Raw genomic sequence first — 14340 nt, forward strand, 5'->3', positions numbered from 1 at the left:
GTTGCATTAATTAAACACAAAACGGTTGATTCAACATTATTTTTGTGTACGTTTAACCAACTGAACACAATAATAGAACATATTAAAATAAGTAAATTGTGAATAGGTTGATTGGCAACACTAAATTGGCTCTAGTGAGTGAGTGTGAATGTTGTCTATCTGTGTTGGCGCTGCGATGAGGTGGCGACTTGTCCAGGGTGCACACCGCCTTCCGCCCGAATGCAGCTGAGATAGGCTCCAGCACCTTTGACCCCAAAAGGGACAAGCGGTAGAAAATGGATGGATGGAATATGGTTGATATGCATTTACAACTATGTCAAGGTGTGCCATAACCCCTCTGACCTGTAATGCAATTGCATGCCTCCTTCAGAGCTTTAACTGAAATGAGGCTACTCAAGAGAAACAAACAAAATGGTTATAAGTGTCACACTCCTTTACAAAAAAACATAGTTTTATTCAGAACCATTAATGATAAATGCATTGGATTTCAAAACAAACATCTTTGAGTTAAAAATGTCACTATCTTATGGAATAAAATTGGAAAAGAGGTGGAGTTCCAGTAAAGGTAATGTTGTTTAAAGATGTGTTGCTTGCTTTGGAGCAACAAGATACTTGACAGCCCAATGCAGCAGAGCATCTTCCACTTTAAACTGAGCAAAGTCGTGCAGGTCCTGCCCAGACACTGTGTACGTATATGAGAACAGGCAGCCATCATTGTGAACAGTAGAGGTTTTTCTTCTTTCTGCACCCACGTTTTGAGCCTGAACGCTGCCATCGTCAGTTCCTGAACCTACCACAGAGTCAAAAAGCCATGATGGAGGGCTCACACTTTGACAAATGTCTTCCTCTTCCTCCACTACAACTGTGTTGTGTGCTTTTTGCACCGACTCCAGTTCCCTTTTCCTCTTTGACTTCCTATGTTGTGTCTCCACCGTCACTTCGAGTGTGTCCGCATTCTCAACAAAAGTATTTTTTTCCTGGGAAGCGGCGTGAACGTGTTGTGTTTCTGTGTCGTTGATGTTGCCGGATGAGGGCGGCTCTTTTTGGAACGGTGGTAAAACGCTGTGATCTTCTTTGCTATGCTGGGAAGTGCTGCCTTCAGATTGTGCATTTGCAGTCAGCTGGGTGCTGGTGCTGTTCTCAGGACCCTTTTCTTGCTGCGGAGGAATAAAGTGTTTATGGGTTGTTTCTCGTGACTCATCGGAAGAAGCGGACGAGTTAAATGGTGCTGGGAAAAAGTGCCAAGGGTTTTCTAAAGGTATGATGTCCTTATTAATCATATCTAGACTGATGCTGTCATTATCCCGGATGTTTTCTCCCTCTCTACCTGTGTGAGTTTCTGTTTGCCCGTCAGCAGCATGAACAAGTGATTGAGTACGATCACAAATGTGTAAATCCAACTCCTCATCCACATCGGGTGTCAATATATCTACATTTGTGCTTTGCTCATCTCTTTCTGGGACGAGCAGACACTTCATTGGAACGCTGAAACGTTCCAGGCCTTTATCTTGAACCCGTTCAGCGTCCCAACTCGTGGCACTGAACAAGCCCGGTTGAGTCAGCGATGTGGAAGGTTGCCCAGTCAGTTTCTCCTGCACGTCCTCCATCACTGTCTGGAAACAATCTTGCTGCCACTGCCCCAGCAACTCTGTCAGCTCAAACCCAGTCTGGCTGTTTTGAGATTCCTGCCCACCCTGGACCACGAGCGACCTCCATGTGTCAAAGATCTTTTGCCGGACAGAGGGCAGAGAGATGCAGCAGGGCATTCTCTCTTTAACTGTGCCGGCCGATTTGGTGACCAGCTCTCCAACTGATAAGAAGAATGTACATCTGGTGCTTTCCATGGCCATGTGAAACTGCAGCCGGTAGTCTCTAATGCAAACAGTGCTGTTAAGCAGACTGGTGAAACATTCCATATCACAATTTTCCTGAAGTTCCTCCCATGCGGCTGATGTGAGAATGGCAGGGATCTGCACTACTCCATCGGACAGGAATAGCAGTTCTGTGGGGCCTTCCAAGTTCTGGGCCTGGGACTGAGACATCTGGCCCACATTGGTGATATGAGCCTTTAATCGCACACAGCCTCTGCTTTCCTCTTCAGTGCTATAGTTCTGGATCATCCTCTCTATCCATGGAGACAGTTTGTTCCAAGCAGAACGACGCATGTTTTAGTTTCACGTTGTTTCTCCGGCCCTTGTCCGTCAGGCAAAGAATAATGATCGCCTGTTACCTATAGAATAAACATCAGAATATTAGTATTGTATCCATTGCTCCACATTTTATATTATTGTATCATGCTGACACTTTAAACACAGAAAGTGAACTTAATTCATTGAAACACTATTCCTCTTCTGACATTTTAAATTGTGAAAATGTTCCTTGATGTAACTTGGTAAACATGACTAAAACAAATAAAGCATACTTTACCTAGACAAAGTATAAGACAATATGTGTGTGAAAATGTATGTGACAAAACAGTACGAGGATAATCAGCCCCTTAAGTTTAACTGACAATAAACTATCCATACACTTGGGTAAAACGGAATCCATCCTGTTTGGGTCCCACATCAACCTTAAGAAAGTCAATGACTTCACTATAAAAGTGGGTGACATTGTTATCACCAGGAAAGATGAGGTCACCTACCTAGGTTCCATTCTAGAGGCTAATCTTTCCTGTGATAAAATGGCAACCAAGGTAATCAAAAAGGTCAACCAACGAACGAGATTTCTCTATAGAATCTCCTCTCTGGTCAACAAAAGCACCATGAGGATTCTAGCGGGAACTCTCGTTCAACCCTTTTTCGATTACGCATGCACCTCCTGGTACCCTAGCACCTCCAAAACCCTCAAATCTAAACTTCAAACATCCCGGAACAAGCTAGTCAGATTACTTCTAGACCTCCACCCCAGATCACACCTCACTCCTACCCACTTTTTCAAAGTGGGCTGGCTCAGGGTGGAGGACAGAGTAAAACAACTTGCACTGATACTAGTCTATGAATTCCGCTACACCTCCCTGATACCGAAGTACATGTCAAACTACTTCCTTAACGTAAATGACCGCCATAACCACAACACCAGGGGGTGCTCCACTAACCACGTTAAACCCAGATTCCGATCTAACAAAGGTCTTAACTCATTCTCTTTCTATGCCACATCAATGTGGAATGCACTCCCAACAGGTGTAAAAGAAAGGGCATCTCTATCCTCCTTCAAAACCGCAATAAAAGTACACCTCCAGGCAACTTCAACCCTAAACTAACACCCTCCCCAGATTGTTAATAATCAAATGTAAATAATCAAATGTAGATACTTTTTCTTATGCGTTCTGATCTCTCTCTCTCTATGTCCACTACTTGCTGTACATATCCTACCAAGTCAGACCTACACTGTTTCAATGTCAATTTCTCTGTTCTCAATTGTTGATGACTGAAGTGATGATAACAACCAAACCTAACCCCCCCCCCCTCCGCATCCCACACCCCGGATTGTAAATAATGTAAATAATTAAATGTATATACCCTGATGATTATCTTGTGTGATGACATTATTATGATGATAGTATATATCTGATAGTATATACCTGCATCATGAATCAATTTAAGTGGACCCCGACTTAAACAAGTTGAAAAACTTATTGGGGTGTTACCATCTAGTGGTCAATTGTACGGAATATGTACTTCACTGTGCAATCTACTAATACAAGTCTCAATCAATCAATCAAGTGTTAGCTCGTTCATTAGTATGGTTTGCCGTAATGTGTCTTTACCTTTTACGATTTTCTATATGATGTTTGAATTTTTGGGTGAAATAGAAACATCCATCTATCCATTTTCTTAATGTGTACTGAATACAGCGACGAAGTTTACTTACAAAATCCGGAAGTACTTATTTTGAGGTCCATCCATCCATTTCTACCGCCAGGGTCAAACTGACAAATGGGTACGTTCCACTTCGCTTTTTCTACTTGCTTTTTAACACATAAACGACGATTTATCTGTCAATCTAAACTTCTCACGTACATAGTCGAATTTTCGTTTCGAGTATGTCCACAATAAGCGTCGATTCATAATGAAATTCTCTAAAAAAAAAAAAATGGTCGTGAGGATTTGAACGCTGCATAGCTACGTATTTCCGCCAAGCTGAGGGTATGTTCAGGAACAGCAAGATATTTAATGTTCGAGAAAATGTGCATTACCACCACTCACGAGTAATCTTCAGCATGCATCACTATATCAACTATGCATAATAATTGTTGTACTTAAATAATATAATGTGCATGCTGGTATGAAAATCTATTACATATCTGTGTATGTCAAGGGAAAGTTACAATTTCCTTCGGGCATGAAACGCAGCACAGTCCCATGTCTTCCAGTTCTCACGATAGTGTGAAGTGATCTATGCAGTGGAACATGCAGTTAGGCAATACGCCGACTGCACCCACTACAAAGAGAGGACGCGTTTTGTCGTCTAAAGGTAAGACATGAATAAGTATCATCATTCTGTAAATTACAATATATTTTTTCTCATTAAACTAAATTACATGGCGCGTTTGGACTGCTGTAAACACACCACTGGTGAGAACAAGTACAAGTGGACTATTTGACATGTTAACTGAACTCAGTGGCACCAGTATTGACATGTTCTCCGAAGACTAATCTGGGTATTCTATCGCTGACCGGAATGGATCACTTTTGGGAACGACAGCAACAAATCCACCCAGTTTTGATAGCCTGACTTAGCAAATGTGCCAAACTTCATTAAGAAAACTCATACTTTAAGGAGTTTCCTTTGTTTTGTCTTATGTCGTTTGTCGTTCTGCTGTAAATATTATGCTAAATGAAACATTGATTATATCTGCCGTGTTCGGAGTATAAATGTTCAAACCATATATTATATAGCTTTTTATTTTGCGTGTTGGTTTTCGGTAAATGGGGCCAGCCTTAATCAGCTCTTTACTGCCACTTGTGGTGTGTTGTTGTAATGACTGCGTTTTTATGAACCCTGCTTCTGTTTTATGAAAGACCATTAACTGATTGCAATTATGTTTAGACCTATGCACAGTATTTTACATATATTATCAGAGCCTTTCATTGAGCCATTAATCACAATGAATCCATAATTGTCATTGATAAATAGGATTTAAGACTACATGACAAGATTTGTCCAAGTCTAAACATGCCGGATTCTGCATCAAATGAACCGGGTGTGAGGGTGTCCGACCCACAACACTCCCAAAAACTCCTGAGAGTTCTTCGTACCTTCTGGCAAGAGCAAAGCTTCCACGATGCTGTGCTGGTCGTGGATGGTGAGGAGCTTCCTGTCCAGAAAAATATTTTGTCGGCAGCCAGCCCTTATGTTAGGTAAGACGAGATGGCACATTTTCTTGACATATAGTACATAGGCCAGGGGTGTCCAAAGTGCGGCCCGGGGGCCATTTGCGGCCCGCAGCTAATTGTTTACCGGCCCGCCACACATTCTGGAAATGCTATTGCAAGCATTTTTAAATAATTTAAAAAAGTGGAATGAGCTGAAATCTCACGAGAGAAAGTTGCAATGTTGATACAAAGCTGCCATGCAGGCTGTTTTTTTTCTTTTGTCTTTATTTTTCTTTTTTTGCTATTGCTCCCCCAAAAAAATTGTTTTTCAAAAATTAATGTTATTATGAATTATTGGCCTATTCAAGGCTCCAATTACTTAAAATATTTCACTTTAAAATGTTTTTGTGGAAAATATTGCATATGTGGTTGCGGTATAAAAACAAAGTTTTCTTTGACAAAAAAGCATAAAACAACCAAAATAATAGTACAAACGTAAAATCGACAGATATATCTGAGGTTGATCTCGTAACTTAAGTGTTGAAAGTAAAACAAATAATAATAAAAATGTATCACTTTATGAGTGGGGGACCTTTTAGATCCCAAAGATATTTAGTGGGATTTTTTTTATCTTTTCACTGTGACTGATTACTCAGAACTAATAATATATTTAAATCAATGGTGTCCTGCATTATTGATCTTTTGAGGGATCCAATTACTTCACATCAAACATTGCTTTCTGAATGTTTTGGGCTGTGGGGGAAATACTGCATATTTCAGTTTTACTATGAAAAACAAAGTTGTCTTTGACAGAAAAGGCATAAAACCTTTTTTTTTCTTTGTTTTTTTTTTCTTTATATCAACCTGAAGTTGATATAGAGATTTACTGTAAGCGTTACATTAAAAATTTAAATAATAATTTGACTTATTTTTAACATGTTAATGACAGAGACTTATGGTCCCCGGGAGCCCTAAATGTAAAAACAAAACAAAAAACCCATGTATTTTGTTATGGTTTGAAAATGAAAAATTTCAAAACGGCCCCCTCATGCTTTAATTTTTCCGTGTGCGGCCCTCAGTGGAAAAAGTTTGGACACCCCTGACATAGGCATTTCAGTTTAATTATATAACAACACAGTAAAATATCATTAGCTTGTGCATCTAAAAGCAATATGTAGTGGATTAAAGTACCAAGGGCTGCTTATGTTTATGATTTGATTCTAGGACCAAGCTCAACTACAATCCTCCAAAAGAAGATGGTTCAACATACAGGATTGAGCTACAGGGAGTCTCCATGTCTATTATGAAACAGATACTGGACTACATCTTCAGTGGTGAAGTGAGTCTAGATGCTTTTGAAGCAGACATCCACAGATTGTAGCTGGGTTACGCCAACTTCTGGTGCCCTTTGTTTATTACATTTTTCATTAATGCTCTTTTCAGGCCTTAACTTTCTCCATCGAATGTCTATTTTACATACAGATCACGTTGAGTGAAGGGACCATTCAGGACATGGTGCAGGCATCCGACCTACTCCTCATGACCGACCTCAAATTGCTGTGCTGCCAGTTCCTGGAGAGCTGCATCACCGCAGAGAACTGTATCGGCATCCGTCTCTTCTCCCTGCACTACTGCTTGCACCACGTCCACTATGCTGCCACCGAATACCTGCACACGCATTTCCGAGACGTGGTGCTCACAGAGGAGTTCAGGGAGATGCCTCACAGCCGACTCTGTGAACTGCTGGCTGAGGAAAAGCTAAACGTTGGCAATGAGAAGCATGTGCTGGAGGCCGTGGTGCGATGGCTGGCACATGACCCGGAAGCTCGCAGGGTGCGTAAAACAAACAAAAAAAAAGTATGAGAATAGTACTTTTAATCATCAGATCTCACCTCTTGTAGTTTTAACAGTAAAGTCGAATGTGGCCCAAGATAAAGGACCTAAACATAAAATAAATTGCTAAAACAAAATATTAAATACATAAATAAACAAAGTTCTAATATTTATTGACCTATTCATTTGTCTATTTATTTATGACTTATTAATTTATTTATTCACTGTCATGTTATAGTTTGTGTTAGAAATATGTTAGAAATATTGCTATGAAACAAAAAGGGGTAGAATTAAAAAAAGCTCTGCTTCTTTCAATTCCTTTTCAGACATGCTGTAATGAGAAACTAGAAATATGTGACGTGTTATATTGTAATGTACGCATGTTTGATATAAACTAACGCCACACCATAACCAATATATCCTAATTAGTCCCTACTATGGTTATTCAAGATGTTCTACATTTCTTCTATTATCAGTTCAGTTTAATTCAGTTTCAATTTATTTCGAACATGCATACGGTACAATGTAATACATCACACATTTCCAGATGTTCCATTACAGCACGTCCGAAAAGGAGTAGGAAGAAGCAGAGCTTATTTAATCCTACCCCTTTTCATACCATAGCAATTGTATCCAATTTCCTTGTTCTCTGTAACAGAACAGTGAACAAATAAATAATATACCATAGGAAGCAAACAAATATTAAATATAGAGATGTCCGATAATATCCGCCTGCCGATATTATCGGCCGATAAATGCTTTAGAATGTAATATTGGAAATTATCGGTTTCGGTTTTTGTATTATCAGTATCGGGTATTATTTTTTAATTTTATTTATTTATTAATTTTTTTAAAATTAAATCAACATAAAAAACACAAGATACACTTATAATTAGTGCACCAACCCAAAAAACCTCCCTCCCCCATTTACACTCATTCACACAAAAGGGTTGTTTCTTTCTGTTATTAATATTCTGGTTTCTACATTATATATCAATATATATCAATACAGTCTGCAAGGGATACAGTCCGTAAGCACACATGATTGTGCGTGCTGCTGGTCCACTAATAGTACTAACCTTTAACAGTTAATTTTACTAATTTTCATTAATTACTAGTTTCTATGTAACTGTTTTTATATTCTTCTACTTTCTTTTTTATTCAAGAAAATGTTTTTAATTAATTTATCTTATTTTATTTTATTAATTAAAAAAAAAAAGACCTTATCTTCACCATACCTGGTTGTCCAAATTAGGCATAATAATGTGTTAATTCCACGACTGTATATATCGGTATCGGTAATTAAAGAGTTGGGCAATATCGGAATATCAGATATCGGCAAGAAGCCATTATCGGACATCCCTAATTGAATACATAAATAATCTTTGTTTAAAAAAACAACAGGAAAAAAAAGGGTTCAAGATGTTCATCATAATTATTGTTCTATTATGATATCCATACTCAGCCTATTGTGGAAAACAAACCTAGTTTGATTTTATAATCACAGGTGCACATGAGAGAAGTAATGTCTGCTGTATGGCTGCAAGGTCTGGATGCGAGCTACCTGAGAGAGCAGGTAGAGTAACTGAACTTTCTGAACTGTGAACTCTAGTATTGTTAATTATACCGTCTGAGCATTCAATGTATGTTTCCATGTCAATTAATATATTTGTCAGACCGGTTTCCGAAATATGTGTTTGTGTTTCATTTGTAACCTGTTAGGCAATGGGGGAACCGCTGATGAGGGAAGTGATCAGAGAGCACTGTCAGCCAGTGCTAGCAGAGAGCCAGCTGCAAGGCGAAGCTCTCCTCGCTGCGTTCAAGCCCCGTGGTTACTCTGAGTGTATTGTTATTGTAGGGGGAGAGGATCGTAGGTAAGGCACTCTCCGATAAAGCTCTAATTCTCTGCTTTTGCATAATTTGATATTGACAATCCAACCAACCAGTGTGCTAAAACCGTTAAATACGGTAGGTTAGTTCCTTTTTGGTTTTACAGTGAGATATTAGGATATTGATAACTTTTATATGAATTATCAGACCTAAAATGACTACTGTTGAGCCCCCAAATTATTCACGCTCAAGCTATGTGTAAGCTTTTTTTATATTGGATGATTTAGTATATTTTAGTAGAAAATGTGGAGCCTGAGTCTATGCTTGGAATATCGTATTAGTTCAAATTGAATTATTCCTTTTTTTCATCAGGATCTGGTGCAGCTCACCTGCACATTTGGCAGCTGTTTAAATATTTTAATTTACGTTTTTTAAGCGAAAAAAATAGTGCTGTCAAATGATATGTTTTAAATAAGATTAATCACACTTTGGAATTTTGATTAATCATTAATCACAGGTTATTACTCGCTTGCAAAACACTGGCCATATAAAAAAAGGCGCCGCTTTTCAGGTAACCTTCCACGGTTAATAAAGGAGCATGTAAAAATAATTTGCTTGATTAATCTGTGTACATACATAATTGATGCAATATAATTGTGTAATCATCATTAATCACATGAGTTTAGTCATTATTATTGACAGCCTTAAATATAGGACCACCACCAAAGCCTGGCACATACCAGCAATAGTAGTTTGCGGGAACAGATTCTACATTTCTTCACAATTAGAAGCCAAACTTTGTAAACACTTGTTCTTTGGGTGCCAATCATGGTAGCCTGCACAGGAGAAATATTCACGAACAAAAGGATTTTAAATGCAAATCAGTGAGTGAGACTATACGTCAGGGCTATTCAACTAAATTGTTCAAGGGGACACATTTCCAGGAAGCTAAGCACTCTGGGGCCGGACTTCTCCCTTCACTTTTTTTCTTGTTTTTAGATTATTCTCCGTAGTAGAAATTTGTTTTGGCCTATTTCTTTTTGACAGAGTAACACATTTTAAAAAAAAATAGATGTAAAATGCAAACTATAAGGCCTTTAGGATGTTAAAATATCAACATAAGAACCTGTCAATGTGTTTACACTGGTCCAAGTTTCTTTGTAGAACAGGAGCATTCTATTGTTTTTTATTATCTTAAATTTGCTGCAAAAATGTTAAATTTGCATGATTGAACCAGGAAGAGGGCTGGTCACAATGATCGCGGCTCGTTCGAACTCAACCGCCCTCTAAACAGCCACTATTTTTATGTTGAAAAACAAAAGCAGAAGTAGCAGGTAAAGCTACTGTTAACATGTAGTTACTGTACTTTTATTGAAAAAATTTTTAAAGTTAAAAATTAAAGCACAAATGGTTTCCTCTTGTTAATTCAACCTAAAGTTTTTGTTGCACTGTTTCAAATAAGATGTGAATGCATTGGCCATTATTTGTTGTTTACTTGCTAAGAAATAACAAGAATATAAGAAACTTCACCTTCAGTGTCCAGTACCCAGTATTTATTTCATAGTCACACTGATTGATTTTATTGTATTTTTTTGCTATTTTATTCAGTGTTTCCGCGAGTCATTAAAAAGCATTAAAAGTAATTAAATGGATTTTACGACAATTAAGGCCTTGAATGGCATTAAAAAGCATTAAATACGATGTCCAGAGGCATTGTAAAAATTTCATAAAATTGCAATTGACAACAAGAAAGAAAGACAACAAAACAAACCACAAAACCAAGTTTTTCCAATTGGTGGAAAAACTGCACTTCGAGATGATCAGTATTAATTGTAGGGCAGTTTTTGCTCACAAATAATTTGAGCATCCATTTTATTTGGATGTTTGTTTACCTATTTAGAATCATTAAGTTATTCTCCTTCCAATTACAATAGTACAAAAACTACAGTTATTACCGTAATTTCCGGACTATAAGCCGCACGTGACTATAAGCCGCACCAGCTAAATTTAGGGGAACATACAGATTGCTCCATATATAAGCCGCACCCGACTATAAGCCGCAGGGTTTTGATGTGTAATTACCGTAGTATATAGGGGTTCCTGCTACCACGGAGGGGATTGTCGGGACAGAGATGACTGTTTGGGAACGCAAAGCGTCCCATTTATTAACAATAAATCTTTCAATCATTCAATCAAACTTTCACATCTTTGACATGGCGAACAGCATTCGTGCAGAGTACAAATAATACAACGGTGCAAAGTAATACAAAGTGCTCACCTGTACGTTATCAAAATAACCAGCCTACCGGTATATGAAAAGTCAGTCTTTAATCATTGTGTCATCGTCTTCCTCCTGCGTACTAAAACCACCGAAATCCTCTTCGTCGGTGTCGGAGAAGAACAGGCCGTAAATAAGCCGCACCCTTGTATAAGCCGCAGGGACCAGAACGAGGGGAAAAAGTAGCGGCTTATAGTCCGGAAATTACGGTAAAAATGTTCATTGTGTTTGAAAGGGTCACTTACATTGTTATTATGTAATATGATTACATTAGTGCTTAATTTGGCCATAGTTCATGTAAACTTGTCAACTATTCAACGTTATTATTGTCAAATGCTTACAAGTTTAACTATACAGACAATTGTATGCTTTTGACTACATATAAAAAGGATCTGCAGTCGGACGCGTGCATTAAATTTGTTTTTAATTTGCATTAAAAAGCATTAAATTAGATTTGCTGATACCTGCAGTTTCCTTGTTATTGCATAAGGCCATAGTCAAGGCAAGAGGTGAGACATACTGTATGTATTAACAAACTGAGTTGATGTCGAGGCTCTACGCATGTTTTTGTTGTTGTGTACAGGACCAGAAAACCCACAGCTGTGACTCGCTGCATGTGTCCACTCTATGACACCAACCGGCAAGCCTGGATTGAACTTCAGCCAATGAGCATTGCTCGTGTGGGACATGGAGCGGTTGCAGCTGGTCAGTGCATAACGGAGATGCAGACCTTTAGATGAGAATATAATGGGTGTACCGCTACACAATGTGCATTTGACAAACACACACACTTCTAACAATAATGTGTTTCCTGTTTGTTAGAGGGATTTCTTTTTGTAGTGGGTGGAACCGACGAGAACAAGACAGTCCTGAACACAGGCGAGAAGTACGACCCTGAGTCTAACACATGGAGCCCCATACCCACAATGCTACAGGTATACTCACCACTTCCAGAATATATGTTTTCACTTACAGTATTTTCATTTCCTTGTACATTATACAATATATATTTAATAGATCCCACTTTTAATTTTTGCAGGCTCGCCAGAACTTTGGTCTCGTGGAGCTGGATGGTCTGATTTACGTTCTTGGAGGAGAAAATGAAGAAACCGAGCTCACCACAGTCGAAGTGTTCGACCCTCACGTCAACACCTGGAAGATGCAGACCAGTTTGACCATGATTCGGAAGGTAACGCAGCTACCACAATCACAAGAAAGTAGAACAAAATGGAGTTGACAAAACATGACCAATGCAACCTGGTAAAATTCTAACATTGGAATTTTAGGGACGTGTTCAATCTCCAACAAAGTATACTCAATCTTGGAATTAGCAAATACAATTAAACAGCAGTTGTTGATAATTAAATACTTTTGATACTAATAAGAGTTTAAAACAACAACATATTATGTAATATAAAAAATATCAACAAAGATGAACAGTCGAATATTGTGCTCCTACAATGTATTCTGGGACTTACACAATTTATTTGCAAAGTGCACCAATTCTTAGGTGTATAAAACTATTTTATAGGAATGTAACGGTATGAAAATCTTATAGCACGATATTATCACGGTGTATTATTGTGGTATATGTCCAAAATAAATGCCGTAGTGTATAACATTTTCATGTATTTAACGGTTTGTACAGCCAAAAACAACGCAAGCATATGGGCATTTTCTTCGAGAAAGGCTAAATGGCGGCTAGCACGCATTGATAAATAAATGATAAATGGGTTATACTTGTATAGCGCTTTTCTACCTTCAAGGTACTCAAAGCGCTTTGACAGTATTTCCACATTCACCCATTCACACACACATTCACACACTGATGGCAGGAGCTGCCATGCAAGGCGCTAACCAGCAGCCATCAGGAACAAGGGTGAAGTGTCTTGCCCAAGGACACAACGGACGTGACTAGGATGGTAGAAGGTGGGGATTGAACCCCAGTAACCAGCAACCCTCCGATTGCTGGCACGGCCACTCTACCAACTTCGCCACGCCGTCCCCATTTATTGAGAGTATTATGTGTTTTTCTTTAATTTGTTTGTTTCACTGTCTTTCAGTTAAAGACCCAAACAGCCTGACTGTATTGTTAAGTGTTGCTCTAAGATTACCAGGGTAAAACTAAGAGACTTAAACTTATTCTGCAATCAGCTAATCCTCCGAAAAGCAAAGAGCATTTTAGCCTCCCCAAGCCATATCTTGCGGGTGAATTCTCACTGTTGCCTTCAGGGCTCACGTTATGCCCTTCCTTTGTGTAAAACAAATCGCTTTTTCCCAATCATTCGTCCCCTCTGCCCTCAGACTCTTTAAACGTTTAAATTCTTCAGTGTTGTACTGTTTATGTATTTATTGACTAATTATTTATTGTTGGCCATGTGTAGGCTTTGCGAACCACGACAACCTGCTGCTCAAAATGAATTGCCCCTTGAGGGATTAATAAAGTTGTTTGAATTGAATTGAATTGAGAACAGACGCTGCTTGAACCCTACACATAATAAATGAGCCAGATGTGACGTCATTAAAATCCAAGCAATCAAAGCTGTGCTGGCTGAGTTCACCTACGTTTAGCACAGATAAGTTAAACATTATGCCTTTTTAAATGGACAGCTATCGCATGTAGGACACCTAACATCCGTGAAGACCTACAGTAATGCTGCAAGATGTTGTTCATGTTGCTAACTACCATCATAAAAAACTACCTTGGAGGTAGTTTGTACAAAAAAGAGATCAGTGCTGTCATCTGAAAAGGTAAATAGGCAGCTTTGTTTGAACAAGTGGTTAAACTAATGAAGAGTAAATGCAGTTGTAAATGGTGCACTATGTAAAGTTGTTTATGGATGTCTTTATTAAATTATCTATTAATATAACGTACATCTGTACCTACGTAGTTAGCAATATTATGGGAAAGACTTTAAAAATGTGCACTTAATTCTTACTGTACTTTCTGTTACCAAGATTTGAGCAAATCAATGACTTACGGTTCAGTAAAACATTTAAAAAACGTTCCCCTATGACATTCTGACTACCAAATTGCATTTGTATCCAAATATTGGGGTATTTTCTTTATGCAAGCCAATA

At 38.4% G+C, this 14340-nt stretch overlaps 2 protein-coding genes across 5 annotated transcripts in view; one reads left to right on the forward strand and one right to left on the reverse strand.

The window, feature by feature from the left end:
* Positions 1-407: 407 nt before the first annotated feature.
* Positions 408-4132, reverse strand: acd (ACD shelterin complex subunit and telomerase recruitment factor). 2 transcript variants are annotated; one of them, XM_062036140.1, is made up of 2 exons: positions 3874-4132; positions 408-2230 (listed from the first exon to the last, which is right to left on the reverse strand). In XM_062036140.1, the coding sequence occupies exon 2, from the start codon at positions 2163-2165 to the stop codon at positions 576-578; it is 1590 nt and encodes a 529-aa protein (XP_061892124.1). In that variant the 5' UTR covers positions 2166-2230; positions 3874-4132; the 3' UTR covers positions 408-575. The 2 variants fall into 2 exon arrangements, with proteins under 2 accessions (XP_061892124.1, XP_061892125.1); XM_062036141.1 differs by having other exon boundaries at positions 3770-3883.
* gan (gigaxonin) overlaps positions 3888-14340 on the forward strand; it is a 31452-nt gene continuing 20999 nt past the window's right edge. Inside the window, exons 1-9 of one of the 3 annotated variants that reach the window (XM_062036138.1) lie at positions 3888-3942; positions 5140-5363; positions 6543-6657; positions 6801-7151; positions 8659-8727; positions 8874-9025; positions 11843-11964; positions 12082-12194; positions 12299-12448. In XM_062036138.1, coding sequence (XP_061892122.1) covers positions 5179-5363; positions 6543-6657; positions 6801-7151; positions 8659-8727; positions 8874-9025; positions 11843-11964; positions 12082-12194; positions 12299-12448 — 1257 coding nt within the window. In that variant the 5' untranslated portion in view covers positions 3888-3942; positions 5140-5178. Of the gene's footprint in view, positions 3943-4316; positions 4477-4498; positions 4578-5139; positions 5364-6542; positions 6658-6800; positions 7152-8658; positions 8728-8873; positions 9026-11842; positions 11965-12081; positions 12195-12298; positions 12449-14340 lie in introns of those variants that run through there. The other 2 variants (XM_062036137.1, XM_062036139.1) reach the window with 2 other exon arrangements.

This window comes from Entelurus aequoreus, linkage group LG24 (genome assembly GCF_033978785.1).
Source record: "Entelurus aequoreus isolate RoL-2023_Sb linkage group LG24, RoL_Eaeq_v1.1, whole genome shotgun sequence".
NCBI lineage: Eukaryota > Metazoa > Chordata > Actinopteri > Syngnathiformes > Syngnathidae > Entelurus > Entelurus aequoreus.

Bases quoted from the DNA above. Each gene is read 5' to 3' on its own strand.
- acd (XM_062036140.1), bottom strand. From the start codon at position 2,165: ATGCGTCGTTCTGCTTGGAACAAACTGTCTCCATGGATAGAGAGGATG.